Here is an 18,529-nt window from a genome sequence, read left to right as displayed (position 1 = left end):
ATTCAAATCCAAACTGTCTGGCAGTGAAGTTAAATAAAACACTGCTATCAGCATGTCCCTAACAAAATCCATGTATTGTTTATACGAAACTTATGAGGTGTTATAACAAAACTGAGTCACTGCTGTACAATAAATATATTTTCAGTATCATAACAATGTATACAATTGACTTTGGCAATTTTAATATGGACACACATGTTAAAGGCATTACCAATAGAGCTTCATCACATTCACATGAGCCATTTCATATTAGGGCCCCATCCACACTTCAGGAAAGGCTGTTTAGCATAGAAGAGGTACAGTTCTATGTGGTTCACTGTTTCTGTTGTAGATGGAATAACACAGTTTTAGAACGCATTATCGTTCCAGAATGGTTATATTTCAGAATTATTACACATCCCTGCTATAAGTAAAGGCACTGCTCCGTTCATACAGAAGAGGAAAAAAACCCCACCCTGATAACCCAGATATCTCTATCTGTATCAGCTGGCCTAGTCACATTGACAGTGAAGAACAGCTATGCTATTAATCACTCTGAATCTAAAGTGTCAGATACACAGACAGAAGCACTCCTATGATTCAAGTTTGCAACCTTTTAGGGGTAATAGGCATAGATGAACTAGTCCAAAAAATCATAACTGATGCATTTATGTTTTCTTCTGTATCAAACAATTGTTTTCAAAATTACTTTGTCATGTAGTAAAACAAATAAAATTCCCTTTAACTAACCAGCATCAGATGTTTGCCTAAGCTCAATGTGAATTAAACAAGTTCTAAATATTTGAAAATGGAATTTCTAATGACAATCCTCAATATCCAAAGTAAATGTAGTTATTATTGAACTCAGTTATAAACACATCTAAGAAATATCCTGTAATACCCAAATAAATTAATTTGGCAAAAAGCGCAATATCTTGGACTCGGAATTTATATCAATAGCAAACACAGTCTGGAACAGGAGCTTTTATTTCAACTCTCTTTAAAACAACCTTCAGAAACCAGTTTCTGTATGTGTTACAGTCTCTTTTTACAGTTTAACCTCAATCCAATCAGCAGTCTCCAGGGATTTTCAAATCGCTAAAGATTAAAATCCTCTCTGACTTGACTGTTTGACTAATGCTGTGTGTTTAATAATTCTACTTGTGAGAGATTTTATTTGACAAAATCCTGCTGTGTGGACCCTTCAGATGCTATACAGCAGTACTAGAATATAAAGCTCTGCTGACCTTTCTTTATATGGACTATACCCAACCATTGAGAAAAAAAGAAGAAAACTTTTATAGTACATATATTACTATGTTGATATTAACATAACCACTGTAGTATTAAATTTACACACTCTTTTAGAGTCGAGTAGTGAAAATGTGCCTATTACACAAACATTAGATAAACTATCCTGTTGTCTTGACTGTTCACAGAAATCAATTACATTTATGATTACATTTCAATGAAAGCTATTTTATAAATGAGATGGAACTGTAATATTCTATACTTTAGGCATTCATTTATAAAAGCATTTCAAGTGTTAGTAATTGCAAATGTTCTGCTTTTTAGTTTAGGCGGTTTTTAGCATTCTATAGCTCATGTTAAACTTAATATAAATATTGTGTTCATATCTTACCACAATGCTGTAACTTCAGATTTGAGTGGTAAGAGGAAAAAAAGTCATTACAGTAGCTTTCAAAAAGTATTCGTATAAGACAGCACTTACCCCATTGTGCAGCTGAAAATCATGATATCCTTTTAAGTACATGGCAATGGTTAGTAAACATGTTACCAGACAAAAAAAAGACAAGATTGATGAATGCCATGAATATCAAAGAAAACATGAAAACAACAAGTTTCTACCTGAAGTAGCATCAATCACTGTTGAAACTCCTCTGCGATCAGAAACTGGACGCGATGACCCCGGCATGCTAACAGGTTCTGAACGAACTGGCTGAATCCTAAATAATAAGTTATAGTTACCACCTGTGTCAAAATCATTGCTCATGAGGGCTGTAATTAAATCACAAACCTGATTCAGCTGAACCAATTAAGCAACTATTTATTTTTAAGTCAGCCAACTGTTGAAAACTTTTGTTTTCCTTTGCAGAGCCAAGATCTGGATAATCCATCCAGAGAGAGATTGAGACTTTACACAAAGGCAGTATCCCCAAACTATGTCTCAGATGTGAGCTTTCAGAAAGCCTCAAAAAAAAAAAGCTCACCCTACCCAAACTGGTTAAAAGGCCTCTACGCCCTCCAGAACAGCAGCATTTTCTTTGACAGTTTAGGAGAAGAGACACATTTGTAATTGTCTATTCCTTTTGTAACATGTATCTATATTAATTTTTTAAAAATTTCTGCTTTCTTTCTACATATAGATATATACAATAAAAAAAATAACATATTTGACAGCTATATCCTTACTTGTGGGAGTAATTACATGCAAGGAGAAATCACACATTTCAAAACCATGTATTTTCAGTCCAAGGACAATCTGCCTGGTTTTAATAGGATTAGTCATATTATCCATCTCCCTTGTTTTACTCGTAAGAGTTTCAGAGTCCCAAACAATCCAAGTCCATACCACAGAACTTTGGACTCCAAATCACATGCAGAGTCAGAAGCATGGAAACTCGTTAAGTCTTGAGAGTTACTGGACAGGACGCAGAAACACATGGTGCATAAAGCACTTCTACAAAATCACTAGCTATCAGTACATATAAACCCACGTTTACCTTTGCACTCCTTCTTTCTCTCCCTTTCCCCAAGCCCACCCCTCCTGCCCTCAATTCCAAATCAGCCAGTGTCCAAAACCAGATGAATTAAATATACATAAAAGAATTACAAGGTAGGAAGCAAAGAAAGGGGAAAAAAACCAGGGAGGGCAAAAACATTCCAGAAGTTCACTTACTGTTCCAACACGCTGACCACTTCACAGTCAGCATCTAAATCTATGACATAAAGCTCCCACTCATGTCTGAGAAAATGAATTTATTAAGCAATGCAGAAACCGTAAAAGCCAAGACGATGCTGAGCAAGGCCACCAGACTTTGTACTGTCTTTCACTGTCATTTACCCAAGAAGGGGCAGCAGAAAGGAATCTAAGCTGCTTGGCCTGGATGAATTTTTACTGTTGTTGAGTCACACACTCTTCTAAGACTTTCATCTGGACAAGCTTGATGAAAACTATTACACATTCTACACAGATGGCCTCATTTAAGCATGAGGCAAGTTATTCACACAACAAATGTGAAACAGCTTGGAAATTGATTTTATTTTTACCTGAGACTGTTAAGATCAAGATCATCTGTATCAAAGTCCAGAAGAGGCTGCGGGGTATCACTTGGACCATGTGACTGCAGCACCGAAGAACTGGATGAAATGACAGTAGTTTGGCCTGAGGGATGGATTGTTTTGAACTGGAACTGTGGGCCCATCCACAGGCGTCGATGAGGCCCTGTGTGAGTCACTATTTCAACCTGTGGGAAGATGGGGAAATGCTTAACAAAAACCTGCAATATACTGAATGGTTCCTTCAATACACTGAACCCCCAGAATCCTGCTGTTCCCAGGCAAAAAGAGTGTTTTGTGCCATCAGTTCAGAGGAAGCTGAACAAGGGCAGATTTGGAACGCCTTTGCTAGAGAGCGATGCTGTAGCCAAAGCCAAGAGCTTCTTGCAGAGCCTTGAAAGCCCTTGAACTGCCAGCTTGGGGACACTGCACCCCAGGTTTTAAACTGTTCTGAAGACCAACAGTCCATCCTGGCTATGACTTCACCTGACCCTGTTCACTGCTCCTCTTGCCATTTAGAAATACACGCTATAAACTTGAACACTAAAAAGCTACTCTTGTTGTGGCAACAAACAGGGGAACCCAGTTCCATCTGCATCTACACTGAGTAGGCAGAGGAACTGAAAAAGTCTACCTCCCCCAGATAACCTCAATACTGACCAGGTCAATGGATGCACATTTTAAAAGCAAGCTGTTACAGCTTTGTTACAGCTGCTTTCTAGAAGTTCACACATTAAACAGCGCAGCTTCACATGTATATAGTGCAAACTGTATTTCAAATCAAAGCTCATAATTACTCATAATTGGCATATCTGAGGATACCTCTGGCAGAGACCATCTTGCTGGAAAACAAGATTTGTAACAGAGCAACGTGAAGTGTGCTGTGAGACACTGAACAGCCCAGGTCACACTCCTTACTATGCAGCTGTAATATAAACATGTATGTGCAACACATGATGTGTAAAAGGGCAGCTACACACACATACATATTCATTTAACCAAAATTCCAGCAATTAAAACAGAAGTAAGGGTGTTTGCTTGCAAGGAACAACCACACATATATTATATAATAGGCATACATGAGATATGTATCTGTATGTATGTCTAGGTGTAGATACACACATAGACACACAAGCTTCTCAGTTCCATGCCTACTTCCAAAAGGCACAGAGAATGCAGGTGGTGTGTCTAACAAACAACAATTTCAAATATTCATATTTTCCACTAGGTATTGGCTCCCAGAGAGAGTCTAGGTATGAACTTTTGAAAAATAAATTATTTCAGTAAATGAAGCATCCAAAATATTTTAAAAATGTCTTTTCACACTGATAACTACAAACCTGGTGAGTATCAATTCTGGCAAACTCTTAAATAAGCCAACTATAGGAATGCAAACAACCATGAACATTTAAGATGGTAACATTGCTGGAAACGCATATGATCAGGAAAATTGGGCCTTGTAAATGATAGGGTAAACAAAGCATAAGTCTTCTGTGATACAATTTTAAAAATCAAAAAGAGCCTTTAAAGATCAGAAACAGGAAATATGGAATGAAAATATTAAGCTCTGGTGAACTCATACTTTTAAGATGACAAAAATAGAATATTAAATTCCTATCAATTCTGCTAAAACAATGATCAGCTTCACAGCAAAAATGCAATTTAGTGAGGAAATTAATGAAATATATTTTTGTGTACATATATGACATAGATGTATACTAGTAGTGATTCTTAACTCTTTAAGAAGCAATTTTGAACACTGGCTAACGTTCTCAGCTAACGTAAGATGATAAATGCACAGCCTATTTAGCACTATTTCCATCTTTGCATTTATCTTAGCGTAACTCAGATTGACTGTAGATGTTTCTGAGGCAAGTAGCTTTTATGTAGCAGTGTAAATTAGGCCACAGATAAAGTAATCTGTATATTTTAAGCTTGAAACCATCAGTGTCACAGAGCCGAGAGGTAAACAGATGCCTTTGCAATTTTACTGAGGCTACGGCCAGATGTTCCTATTCACTACTCTGTTGTGTGCAGGACAAACATATTGTATCTACTTCACACTGACAGCACACATTACCCACTGTTCTAATTGAAAAGTTGAAGTGAAGGGCAGTGTTTTTTCACGGCATGCTGTTACTGTTGATAACAACACTTTAATTTTGAAAAACATACTTGCATTTTAGGCTTAATCTAAAGTGGCTTGCTTAGAGAATGCTAGCATCTTCATGCTCAAAAGAGCTATCATCACTCTCTTCACTTAGCAAAAATTAAACATTCCGGAAGCATTCTCTGAATTATTTGTGTTCTATGACATCACTTGGGATTTTTTTTTTTCCTCTTATAAATATATTTACTCTTCTAGAGGGATAGATGTGATGAAGTTCAAGCAGTCTTAAGTTCCTTTGAGTTTCCTATTTTCCAAGAATCAGTAATAAACTAATCTCCATAATGTAGGTTTACCTTACTCTCTTTTTTCTGAGGTTGCCCACTAAACCAGAAAGTCATCGGAACAGTAAAATAAGCTAAACTATCCAAACAGTACTGGAGAGGATAGGTGGAAAACTACAGGTGAAATCTTGGCCCCAATGAGCTCAGTGATAAAATTCCTGTTGACTACATGGATTGTTTCACCATCTTTGTGCTCTGACAAATTAGAGACAGCATAAGCAAGTAAGATATATCAATGTGCAGCAACATCTGAAAACTTAGGCCAGGTAAGCAGATTCACATGAATAGATTCCCCAATGAATGCTGCTCCTGGACCGGTACATGTGGAAACCTAATTTCTCATTTTAGGAAAATGCTGTGTATGATGTATTCACCAGTGGGAGAAGCAAATCTCATTCATGAGTATTTCATATTTATGCCATACACCCCAGCAACGCATTTAATGCATCACTCCCGTAACATTGTTCTCAAACCAAAAGAAACCCACCTAATTTGTCAGGATGAATTCCACATATCAGGTACCCTGTAATGGCTTTAGTAAATCCAGAGCATTTGTAATTTTTATTTCTTTATTTCACTCTAACCTTTTATTGCTAACAGGAGCTAATTCTCAGTGTATTTTCATGACCTACATTCTTAAACTGAAGTTATGTTTTGAGCCAAATAGTCAAGTATGTACTGAGTTCTTAAAGAGAAGCTTCATCGACTGAAACAAAGCAAGAATGGATAAAACCACAAAGATTTAACCTCATATAAAAATATTCCACTAAGCATGATCATTTTAAAGCACTATAGTACTTCCATCTAGCCAGAACTCAAAATGAATTATCAGTAGAAAATGCAGTAGCTGGTAACCAGAAAAAGAAGGAAGTAAACCAGTTAATCTACCATTTTTATGTTAAAATGCAGTAAGTACAGCACAGGTCACAATTGAAAAGGCATCACCACTTTGCCAAGCCAACTTCCTTTACCCGTGTCTGAAAAGGAGCACGTCAGGCCCACTGAAACTTCCTACTTCATTCTGAACTTCCCAAGGATGTGACTTGTGCCAGTAATGATGGGGGCTTTACATGGCTTTTAATGTAGCTTGTATAGATTGGCTAAAATGTAAAGACCATCAAATTCATACCACGTTGAGTCAGGAGTGAAGTCAGTTTTACACGCAGCATTACCCATGGCCTACTGGAAGCTTACTTTCTATTTTGAGGAAAGTTGTGAATTTTACTTCTGGTGGATACTATTACTGTTTCACTCCTGAACTGGAACGCCCCTAAAAAGCATACCTGTGAAAGCCACTCTTCATCCTCTTGCCCGCTGTGGTCAGATGCTAAGCTGTCATATGACTCATGTCGAGTGATCGGTCCAGGGCTCCCTGGTGGAACCACTGAAAAAAACAGAAAACTGAAAAATCAGATTTACTGTTAAATGCTTTTATAAAAAGCTTTTTTCAGTAACTTATTGGTACAGCAACACACATATTTTCCTAAATCCGTGACAATATGTTGGAGCACAGAAAGAGCTCAAATATTGACATCAAAAGTGATGAAAAGATTTCTGCTCTTTGACTTGAAAGTATACATACAGCCACTACGATAACCCAACTGGCTCTTCTTTTAACCTTAAGTACTTCATGAACATACAGAACAGCACAATACAGATGACAACCACCTGCCTTGAGGAATTTAACACTGAGATATGCCACTGTCAATGAGGTAAGCCTTTTCTACAAACTTTTCAGAATTTGAACTGTGCTAAAGCATACTGACAAAAGCTATCCTGAGGCACTGGTACATGTACTGACTTTGAACACAGAGTACTTCCAGACTTCAGGAACTGACTTATCACTCTCATTTTGACGTTAATGTAGTTAATTTAAAGCTGGCTTCACAAACAACTTGAATTTTAGGATTTGACTTTTTTGCAATTTAATTGGAAGGGCTTCATTATCATCTTAGTATCACCTTTTAATTACAGCAGTAACAATATATTAATTAAGAATCCGTAACAAAGCAGAGTTTGATATTTAATTTGCTACAAAGACTAAACACTGAGATTATTTCACTGGACTATAAAATACCAGAAATTCTGTATTCAAGGGTTGCATTGCATTATAGTAATGCCGTACAATAATTTTGGACAGATAAGAAAAACACTTTTTTCACCTGCAGGTGACACTGATAACTAGAAACATATCTTAGTTCAAGCTGAGGGACAAATTCATCAGCGGCTATTAAACATAACAGTCCAGACACAACCTCCAAGAAGCCCATAACCTCCAAACTCCTGGGCGTTGGAGCATCTGCTTCCAGTCGCTACCAGAGATGCAAGGCTGGGTAAATTTTTGGTTTGACTCAACATCAGATCTGTCCACAGTGCTCATCAGCAAAGCTTTTCTTGCAGCACCATGGAAATCTTACATTACTATAACTGCTTAAATACCTAAGTCTCTACTATTCTTAAAAGACTGGTACAAACAAATAACCTCAATTCACAGAACAAAACTAAGTTAATTTTGTTCCTCTATTCACTACTGTTTTGTGTTCGTATGGACTCACTACAACAGAAAAATGCAAGTTCTTCAGCTCTGTAGACTGCATGGTATCCAAAACCACTTTTAAAGTGATTACCATATATACACACAACTTTGGGGAAAATCACTATTTAGTGTTCAAATGCTACCACAAAAAAGAGAGAGAATCGTACACACATTATTGTAAAGATTAGTATTTCATGATGCCTGGTCCTTGAGTCATTTAAACATATTGGCAAAGCTTACAGTCTAGCTACTTTACTGTCTATGGCGGTAGCGTTACGTTGCTCTAACTAAAACTTCACACCTGAGAAAGCTGAAAGAGTTTAGAAAAAGCAAAATGCAAGCAAGAACCCCAGGCAATAAGACAGCAGGTATTTTTCATTTTCTTGTACCTGCTTACCGTCAGGGGCCTGTTGGAGGCCTGGATTCAATACCAAGAAACCATACCTGCTTTGAGGGAAGAGCAGACACCGCAAAAGCAAATTAAAAAAAGCAAATGCAACAATGGTATTTTTACTTTGGTAAAACAAGAGAGTTTTATGCTATAGCATTAAGATACCGGACAATCCTAAAATTAGAACCAATATTTTTCATATTCACATAATCTAAAAATGACTCAAAGTTTTTTAAATTGATTTTTAAAAACTGTATTATTACAGGGTTGACCTTTATGTGTCAAGTTTCCATCCACTACAAATTTTTACAGCCATGTTGTAAACCCCTAATAATAGGAGTTTATAATGGCAAAGCAGACACAATTGTAACCATAAATACAGAACGGCGCCTCTATAATATAAACAGCACAGGGTTTTCATAAATCCATACACTATATGAAATAAAGGGATTTTCATCCTGTTTGTGTAAGTGGGTATCAGAACCCAACCTCAGCTATGGAGCCATTTCTAACACCTCTGTATCGCAGAGAGTCCTTATCCTGAAACCTGCAATATACCCAATTCAGTTCAGGGCCTAACTTATTAAAGAATTATTCCAAGTGCTATATACATTCGGACATACTCTTACAAAGTGTCAAGTTTTTCCCATGAGATACTATGCATCTGCCATATTCATTGAAATCAATACAATTTGTGCCTGCACGTATGTGTACATACACACCTTGACATTCAGCAGTGTATGTTCACCAGTTCTCAAGATAATATAGAAACTACATTCATCTGCTTCATTACAACCATGACAGATCTAATTCAATGACTTACGGATGTGTCTGTCCAGCCCATATCAAACTTGTATTAAGAAAATACACATACCTTCCTGGATTACAAACAGCTGACGATTCACAGTAAATATCTGAACATGAAACCATAATGCCCACACTTCTTCCTTACCGGTAAAGTTTATATTCGAAACCGATGAAACAAACCCAGTATTTTGACACGTTTTGCTGTTGCCCTAATCTTCCCCATATCTCCTGACTCCCCTAACAATAAATTCTACCGACTGCAGTAATGCCTGTTTCTGAGGGCACAGCTGATCAACTGCAGGCTTTCCTGTTATTGAACTCCGCTAACAAACTGTTCATGACTCTAGCAGATGTTTTTGCTTTCAAACCAACAGGAACTTTATGGACTGTTCTGAATTTTTTTTGTTCTTTCTATCCCACGGGCAACTACTAGAGCTGTCAAGATTAGAGAAGCTGCTATTCAGTGACTAGCTGCAAAAATGCTAGCCCAGGGAGCAGCATCCACCCTGCTTTGTCACCGTACTTCTCCCTTGGGTAATACTCTTATATTTTACTGGAGATTCAAGACAGCTTTACAGTGAGAAAGAAGTTTAAATTTAAGAATATTTTTGGTCCTATGCTGTATGCCTTTTCCTGAGAAATCACAGCTTTGCATAGGTCTTGCAATAACACACGTTTCAGAAGAGCTTTAGAGCGCAGCATTAACTCTTTCTACCAAAAAGTGACGACATGCTGAATTCCATGAAAAAGCTCTGCCTTAGAGTTCACCAGCAGGGCAACAGTGATAAAGCCTTAGCTGAGGTCAAACCTCAGTAATTTATTTTGCTATTTAATAAAATAGCATTTATGTACCACACCTATCACAAAAGCAGGCATTTAAAGAGAGTCTGGTTTTGATAGCAGGATCCCATAATGATGGTCCCAGCCTTACCACAGGCAAAACAAGCTCTACTCCCACTGCCCTTAGTGGGAGCATGCCGTGTTCTGTGAGATATGACCTTAAAAGACAAGTGATCCTTGCTGGAGATTTGCCATCACTGTACTGCTTATTACAGATACACATGTGGTCATTTTTTTCAAGTTAAAAACGGCCTTGAAGTTACAGGAACAAATATGTTCTAAAAATGTAAAAACAATTCTTTCTTCATTTCTGGGTCACACACCTCTTGCATTGGTATCAAGTTCCAAGACGAGATTAATTTAAGCCCAGAGGGACATTTCCAAGAATCTGAGCTCAAAAGTAACCTTTTATCTTCCAGCTTAATTCTTCGAAAATCTGAACTCACACTGGAAATTATGGCAGCCTCTTACACCTCAGTGAAGCTATTCTTATGCTATAACAGAGTTTTTTCAATTTCCAAAGAATTTCACTATCATGCAGGATAGCAAATAATAAAATTCAAATTCTTCAAAAGCTTTGCAGCAAGTAGTGTTTTTACTTGCACTCCTGTAATTTCTCTTTCATTGGGAAAAAGTCACAAATGGCACACACATAGACAAGGAACAAGGAAGCCCTTCTTGCACAGAGATATTTTACTGGCAATTGCAGGTGTTTTGTACCTTCCTAAAATAATAAATTCAATGCTTTATGTCTAAGCTATGTCAATTTTTAACTTTTTGCTATTCTTACACGAACAGCTGGAACAAACATATATCAAATACCAGAACGCAACTGAGTTTGTTTAATCTAGAAATACACAAACATGCAGAATTTTGTACAATTACCCATGGATTAAAAAAGTACAAAGAAAATGAGTGCTTATTAAAAATAAAAATAAAAATCTAAGGTGGGAGTTAGAACATACAACTTCTGTTTATGCAGTATAACAGGACATGAGTTTCTAAAGTCTGCTTAGAAATGCAAAGAACTCCATAAGCAAACATTCAAGGTCACTTTTTAAAAACTGGAGTGCTACCTACAGCAAAAATCAGAGCTTTGCCATAAATATTTGGCAAGGGGCAAAACCCATCTTTCAGCTGCTCAAAAATAATAGTAACACCTTTAATCTCTGTCCTCCAAGTGAAAAGTGATCTGCATCAACTCTAAATCTGGAATATATTCCTGTCCCTCCATCCTGACTAGCTCTACTGAACCACTCCACATTTAACTAAGGAAAAACAAAATCTCAGCGAAAACTGTTGTTCATCTTCTTTCATGACCTGAACACTGTCGTCTCATTTTCTACCCTCAAAATCAAAGGTGCAGGTGCTTACCCATAATCTAAGATAAATTTTTAAAGTTTACAGACTCCCTTCTCTGCAGTTACAGGATTAATCTTACTACCATATCGAAGAAAGACTATTAAAGGCAAGGGTCTGAAAAAAACCCACCACATAACAAACTCAATCATTTGTGTGATAATTGTTAACACCAGGAAAACCACACAGAAGTGACTGTGGAAACAAAAGTTTCAACACAGGCCAAAGCAAAGGCTGAAACACTGCTGAGCTGGTATTCCTCTGGAACTGCAGGACCCGATTCCCACAGTTCAATGACCAAGTATGAAAAAAACCCCATTGTTTTGAAATTTTGCCATGATATTTAGTGACAAATAAAGAAACCCAACTATTTCTATTAACCTCAAATAATTTGCATAGGCATTCTTGACACGTGAGCAAGACCTAGACAAATATACATGCTTGACGAATATTGGAATTAACAAACAGTGGTTTTGTTCATAGATGGGCTAATTATACAATAAATACCTAGACCTAAGACAAATCTTTATTCATTCAAAGACTATAAATTGTCATCTTTCAGCAGCATAGAAGTGTTGGAACAAAGAAACACTACAGCTCAATTGTAGTGTGTGCACTTATGGTTTTAATTTGTGAACAATAAATCATTAGTTTTACTTAGTTTTGTGTACTTCTTGAACCAAAAGGTTTTAATTTTCTCATTTATATAAATAAGCTTTACACAATTCAATTTAATTGAGAGTTATATACGAAATTCCCAATGTGCTCTTCTCTAAGGGATGTATGTTTGTCCAAATTAAGAGCAAAGGCATTTGCAGACTATAAAGACTATTTGTTCTGTGCTGCCTGCCATACACATGACTGCAGACACCCAGAGAGCTTTCCTTTATTTCAACTGAATACACAAAATTTGTAATTTGAAATAAGATTCTAAAATCTAGTAGAAACAGAAACAATGTACTCTTAAGTAATTCATTAACTCTGAAGTCTATCCTGTGTCCACACGCAGTGTCTAGTGATATCCATGGCAAAGAGGTACACAGAATAAAAATTACGTATCTTTTAGGTTTCATAGAAATCATACACTTAATGTCTGATTTTGATGCTTTTTCTGTGGTTCTTAAGTTATATCTAAAATTATCATAGGTGGTTTAGAGACCTGAGGTAATCACATGCTTGTCAATAAGCTTCAGGAATACTTCTCTTAAAATTAAGCTCCACAATTTGAATTATTTACTTCATGCTACTTCTGGAACTACTGGTGCATTAGTTACATCATGTTGCCCATGACAAGTAGAATGTGACAGTTCTGGTTTAGGTCTACATGCAGCCGCTTCAAATTCAACAGGTTCACCTGTTTTTCCATCTTATATGTGTGATCTCACTTCTGTCAGAGGTGGGTTTCAGTATCCCACAGTCAGGTTTGCCATGTAGGTCAAGCCCAACAACTGCTTAGTGAGTTTTACTGCATGCATGTTCCTAAATTTTCTCTTAGAGCACAGAGCTCTATGCCTGCTGGCTCTACCTCTGCTCAAGTTTGACAATAAAGTGAAGACCAAAATATCATTTTAGACACAATGCTTACAGCCATATTTAAAACAAACTGTTTGCAGTTTGATGATATGCTCTATGTATTTTTACTTGTGGCTATATGTTACTGAACAAAGTTCTGGTTTTAATGCATTTTTCAGCTTGTAAACTTCTGCAGGAGCATGCCATGCAAATTAAAATATCCTCTTTGACTCAAAACTTCTCCCCACTCATTTTTTTCCCCGTTAGGACTTTCTGAGATTCTTGTATGGATAAACATCATAAACATCATAAAATTAAGCTAACCACCCCCCCTCCCCATAAACCAGGAGTTTAACCAGCCTAACAGTTATTTCACACCACCAATTGACTTGTAGATTTATTCATTCATTATTTGTATATTGCTCACAGTTTATTAGGTGCTTTATAGACCATCCATTCTCTGTATCAGCACTTTAATCTTAAAGGAATAGGTAGGTCTATAATCAGGATATGAATTCTCCTTAGATTTTCCCAGTTTTGATGACTGCTTTACTTGCTCCTTACTTAACACGGGTCTGATAGTCAACAGCCTGGCATTTTTTTTTTCCCCCTAAAAGGTGCTCATTAGGTGTTCAGGCTTCACCATTACTGCTGGCTGCATTGAGATGGGTATGCATTCACTGTGCTTAACTCCAGTTTCCATTTCTGAAGTTCCCATAGGAAACCAGTCAAGTACAATGACCATTTAAAGCTGGACAGAGCTAGAACCTGATATTACTCACAGTATGGAGCATCTTAAGGTTGTTGAATGCTTCAAATGCTCAGACTGTGAGCAGACTATCAGTTCTGTAGCAAAGGATAACATATATATTCTTTCCTGAGTTAAAGAATAATTTCAACTGCACGAACCTATGGCAAAATCCATCTGATGGCCATCTTTAAAGAATTATGGAAGAGGTAACTATTTCTATAATTCACTGACTTCAAAAGTATGTTTGACATTATTGTCGGGAAAATTATGTTAACCATGGATTACTGTTACAATCAAAGTATGTAGTGAGAAGTCAAGAGGCTTAGTAGTAAATTTTCAAAGCGGTGCGTGGGGATTTACCCGTTTGACTCCCATTAACGTCAATAGGAGTCGCGCGGCTAAATCCCTGTACACTGCTTTGAAAACTGACCCCTTCGTGTTGATGGACCCCTCTCTAAGAAGTTCCAGATGACCATGTAAGAATAGTAAAGAACTATTTCAGCATGTGCCCTTGTTCATTATTGTTGTTTGTACACATCTGAAAGTATTTTAATTCCTATATGCAGTGCTGTTTCCAGCATTTAGTTTATAAAATATGGATTAAGATGGGCAAGTATGCAGTAATCTGATGAAGCCATGCACATGCCCAGGTATATATATGCATCAAAAACTTAACATACATTGCCAGCATCCAATGCACCTTACAGAGTTAATTTTTATCCACCTCATCTACATTATTTCACAAACACCAATCACAGCTGAAGAATGTATCATGATTTACTGCACCACTCATATGCAATGATGCAGCTCTTTCATGAAATGACATCTGCCCTGTTCCTATTTACCCCAATCAGTCCTATGCTCAGTCAGAAATTAAATTTGCTTCCCTTGACCACTCAATCCTGTTTCCTGTAGGGAGCAGAAAGTGCAGGTTACAGTTTTAGGGAAACATAGTTTTCCCTTAAGAAAAATACCATGAACTACAGTTTCATTAGAAACATCTTTTCTGGAATGGAAAGGTGATCCAGATTAGCTTGCAATCTGTTACGCCTCCAAGTGTAAAAAGCAAACCTGAAAATTCCATTTTCACTGTTTGTGACTACTGCCAGAAAACCCCAAATACATGTAACAACTCTGTAAGAGAAATGCATGCTTGGAATCAGTCGCACTGGAAATTTTTTAACTGTAGTCATAAAATATATATAAATAAGCATATATATTTATAAATTGTATACAAGATCTGCTACAGTTTTAAACACAATAAAAAATTCCAAATATGAAATATTTTTAAATTGCAAAAATTCTTCTACAACGTATTTTACCTGTATCACTTATATGTTCATATATATACTCATATTTTCATGCAATATTTGGAGAGAATACCTGAGTCAAGATAAACACTTAAGAATTAATTTTTTGAAATTCTGAAACTCATTTTTCTGTATAGAAACGTCCTCCTCAAAATTTCAAAGAATTATAAATTTTTCCCCAAGGATCTTGATTTTTACAGGACATCTGCACAACTCCTTTGAAACTACTGATGCAGAGACCCAGGAAGTTCTTTTTAAAAGTATGTTGTATTCTTATACTATATGGTAATAACAAAGTAGAATTTCATGAAAATGATACACTAGCTAGAGGCAATCTGAAGTAGAAAGAATAATAATAATGACAAACCGATAATCTAGAAAGTATTTTTAAAAATTCCCATCTGGATAATAAAGTTAAACATATGTACCAAAGTAACTACATGAAATCTCAGCTGTGTGCTGGTTGTACACAAAATAGCAAAATAACAACATAATGCAGTGTCCCATCTATAAGTGGACTGCGTTAACAACTAACAAAGGGTTAGCTGCAATACTCTTGTTAAGAATAGGGAGGAAACCCTGGCAGAATCATTGAAACGTAACACGTCTTGTGATCGGGGACTCACTCAATCTACCAAAAAGCTGGGCTTACATCTGCTCAGCACAGACAAAGCAGTGTCCTCCCCTGTTTGCCTTCCTGCACGATAGCCCATAGCTCTGCCATGCCCAGCTACGTCACTCCGACTTTTCATGAATGCTATGTTCTTTCCTGCAGTTTTAAGCCCATAACACTCAATCAACACAACTTTGTGGAAAAGCCCTCATCTGTGGTGCACAGGTACATCTGAAAGGCCAGTAATATAGGCAACATTCATATGATCAGTACATAAAAATGATGGCAGTTTAAAACATTAACCCACACACCACTGCTTGTTCCAATTCCTCTCCAGGCTACACAGCACAGCAGCTCATATAAACTCAAGTGGGCTTCGCCCACCTCAGGGTGAGGTCAGAGAGCTTTGTTTAGATAGCCTTCATCGGTGGATTATGTTAAACTGGCCAACTTCGCTCTGAAGTGCTACCAGTGCTGCTGCAGAACCAGTAAAGCCCAGCAGAGGCACCATAATGGGCAGCTGAGAGCACTAACTGCTGAACTACTCCAAACTCACGTCTGACCGTGGCCATGCAGAGATGTCACAGAAACAGAGCAAAAAGTCTTTGAACACCTCGTAACTACATGATAGCATAACTGTTGTTACAGAATGGGCTCTGGTTTTGATCGGTTTTATTATTTGAAATCAAGCTCCGTTGTGATAGACATTGAACATACACAGAGCAAGATACAGCTCTTGCCTTACACAATATGCTACATACACACACACTGTAGCTATGTATATAGTGGGAGAAGTACCATAACGTATATTCTTTCATATTAGTGAGAGAGAAAGATTACACTATTAAATATGCACACACAAAAGGGTGCAAGAAGAAAAATAGAAGTAGAAGGCTGGGAGGTGGTAGAACACTAAATATAATTATCAGTCCCAGTTCATTAGCCTGTTACCAGACCACCATCACGCTCTGCTGCGCCTGGAAAAAGGCTTGCAGACCAGAATGACCAGATTCTTTACTGTGTCTGCTAGGTGTAACTCGTATGGCAGCAGTTTGGCTATGATTACATGCATTGTAGCTTGTTTTTCATAGTATCTCTCTTCATAGCATATAGTCACACAGTTATTTAATACACTTTCCACTCTTACTCTCAGTCTTGCTTTCCACTGCACAATATTCACTAGCTCTGTGTGTGGAATTTTTATTTCCATCAATGGAATGTAGGAAAGGAATATAAAATAGGCCATAAAGAACCACAATGTTGCTTAGAGACAAAAGTCTCGCTCAGGGTGCATAGCTTTCATTAGAGGGAGCAGGAAGTGCAAACATGATGTCAGCGTTACAGAGATTATCTGTATAAATTGTGTTATCATTTAGCCCAAACAAACAGTGAGGAAAGCCTAGCCCCCTCCCTTTGAAGACAATGAACAGTTACTAAGTTTGACTTCTAATGAAAGCCATTTTCAGTAAAACACAAGATACGTACGACAGTTGGTCCAGAAATTGAAAATCTGTTGTAACAGCCAAAAGTCAAAGGCAGCTATAAACACAGACCTTAATTTTTTCAAGAATCCCTTAACGAAGTCTATAAAACTGATTATATCTTCAGGCCTAACTCAAGTGCAAATTCTTACTCAGAAATAAGTTAAGACCCCTGCAAGTATTACTTGGAGACCAGTAGAGGCACAAAGAATGAGAATAAAGAGTACTGGTTTGAATCCCAACATCGTGGAATATGAATTACATTGCATTTAGGATAAACAATTAATGAGACAGCAGAAGCCTCAGCTACATGTCCATTTTTCTGAGAGAGAAACAATTTCCAGAAGCAGTCAGAGTGGGATAAAGAAACACTGCATCATTCCTTTTAACACAACAGAAATGGTCTTTGATTATTTAAAAGCCAATTGCAAAGATCTGTCTTCAAAACCTCCTATTGGAGGTATAATAGCAAAGAGGTGCAAGTACACTTACCAGCAACACTGTAGTAAAGTACAGACTTTTGTTTTAACAAAATCTATATTTATACGATTACATTTCCTATGGTTGAGGGCAGCTGTAATTAATGGATTTCCCTCCTTCCCCTAATGCAGTCATTTGTCAATTTAAACACAGAATGTCCAATCAATTTTGATGTATTTAGTAAGCAATTTGTCAAAGAGTACTGCATACCAGTTAATATATTAATTCTTGTCATTGGCCTGCTTCTGACAACTGCAGGTCGTCTCCATAAAACTGGTCCTGATGAGCCAAAACTCTTGCCTGGAATGTGAAGGTGCCCTTTCCAGAGCCAGAGGAGAGAAATCGTATCTCGTTTTATTCAATACCTTTCTGGGATAGCTTTTGGTCTGATTTCAAATTTTTTTCATTAATGTGTTAATTGTCCACGTTTCAGATACTTCAACTACAGTCCATTCCTCCAGTGCAATGAAAAAATGAATTAAAAGAGGAGGGGTACGGAAGAAAGGAAGTGAGAAGTATGAAATGAGGATGTAAGACTTTCTGCTGTTATGCAAAGTTACCTTTTTTCATTGCAATTCCATTATGTACCATGCACATGTCTGTATGAATTCCAACATGCAAAAATGGAAGGTACAGAAGTCAGACAAAGGAAACACGGGTTAAGTCAATCTAATATGTAACACTTTGGGTCATGGTAAGAGAAAGAAAAGTATTCAGTA

At 37.1% G+C, this 18,529-nt stretch overlaps 1 protein-coding gene across 12 annotated transcripts in view; it reads right to left on the bottom strand.

The window, feature by feature from the left end:
* The window catches only part of BCAS3 (BCAS3 microtubule associated cell migration factor), a 373,998-nt gene that overhangs the window by 195,860 nt on the left and 159,609 nt on the right, over nt 1–18,529 (bottom strand). For 11 of the 12 annotated variants that reach the window (XR_011326035.1, XM_069790965.1, XM_069790971.1 and 8 more), the window contains 3 exons: nt 7,014–7,114; nt 3,271–3,467; nt 1,849–1,946 (listed from right to left, as the gene is read on the bottom strand). Coding sequence is in view for 11 of the 12 variants with exons in the window: in XM_069790965.1 (XP_069647066.1) it covers nt 1,849–1,946; nt 3,271–3,467; nt 7,014–7,114 (396 nt within the window). In the remaining variant the exon portion in view is untranslated. Of the gene's footprint in view, nt 1–215; nt 323–1,848; nt 1,947–3,270; nt 3,468–7,013; nt 7,115–18,529 lie in introns of those variants that run through there. The other variant, XM_069790974.1, reaches the window with a different exon arrangement.

This window comes from Haliaeetus albicilla, chromosome 9 (assembly GCF_947461875.1).
Source record: "Haliaeetus albicilla chromosome 9, bHalAlb1.1, whole genome shotgun sequence".
Classification (NCBI taxonomy): domain Eukaryota; kingdom Metazoa; phylum Chordata; class Aves; order Accipitriformes; family Accipitridae; genus Haliaeetus; species Haliaeetus albicilla.
Note: the sequence above shows the minus strand (reverse complement) of the source record. Positions and strands in the feature narration are given on the sequence as shown.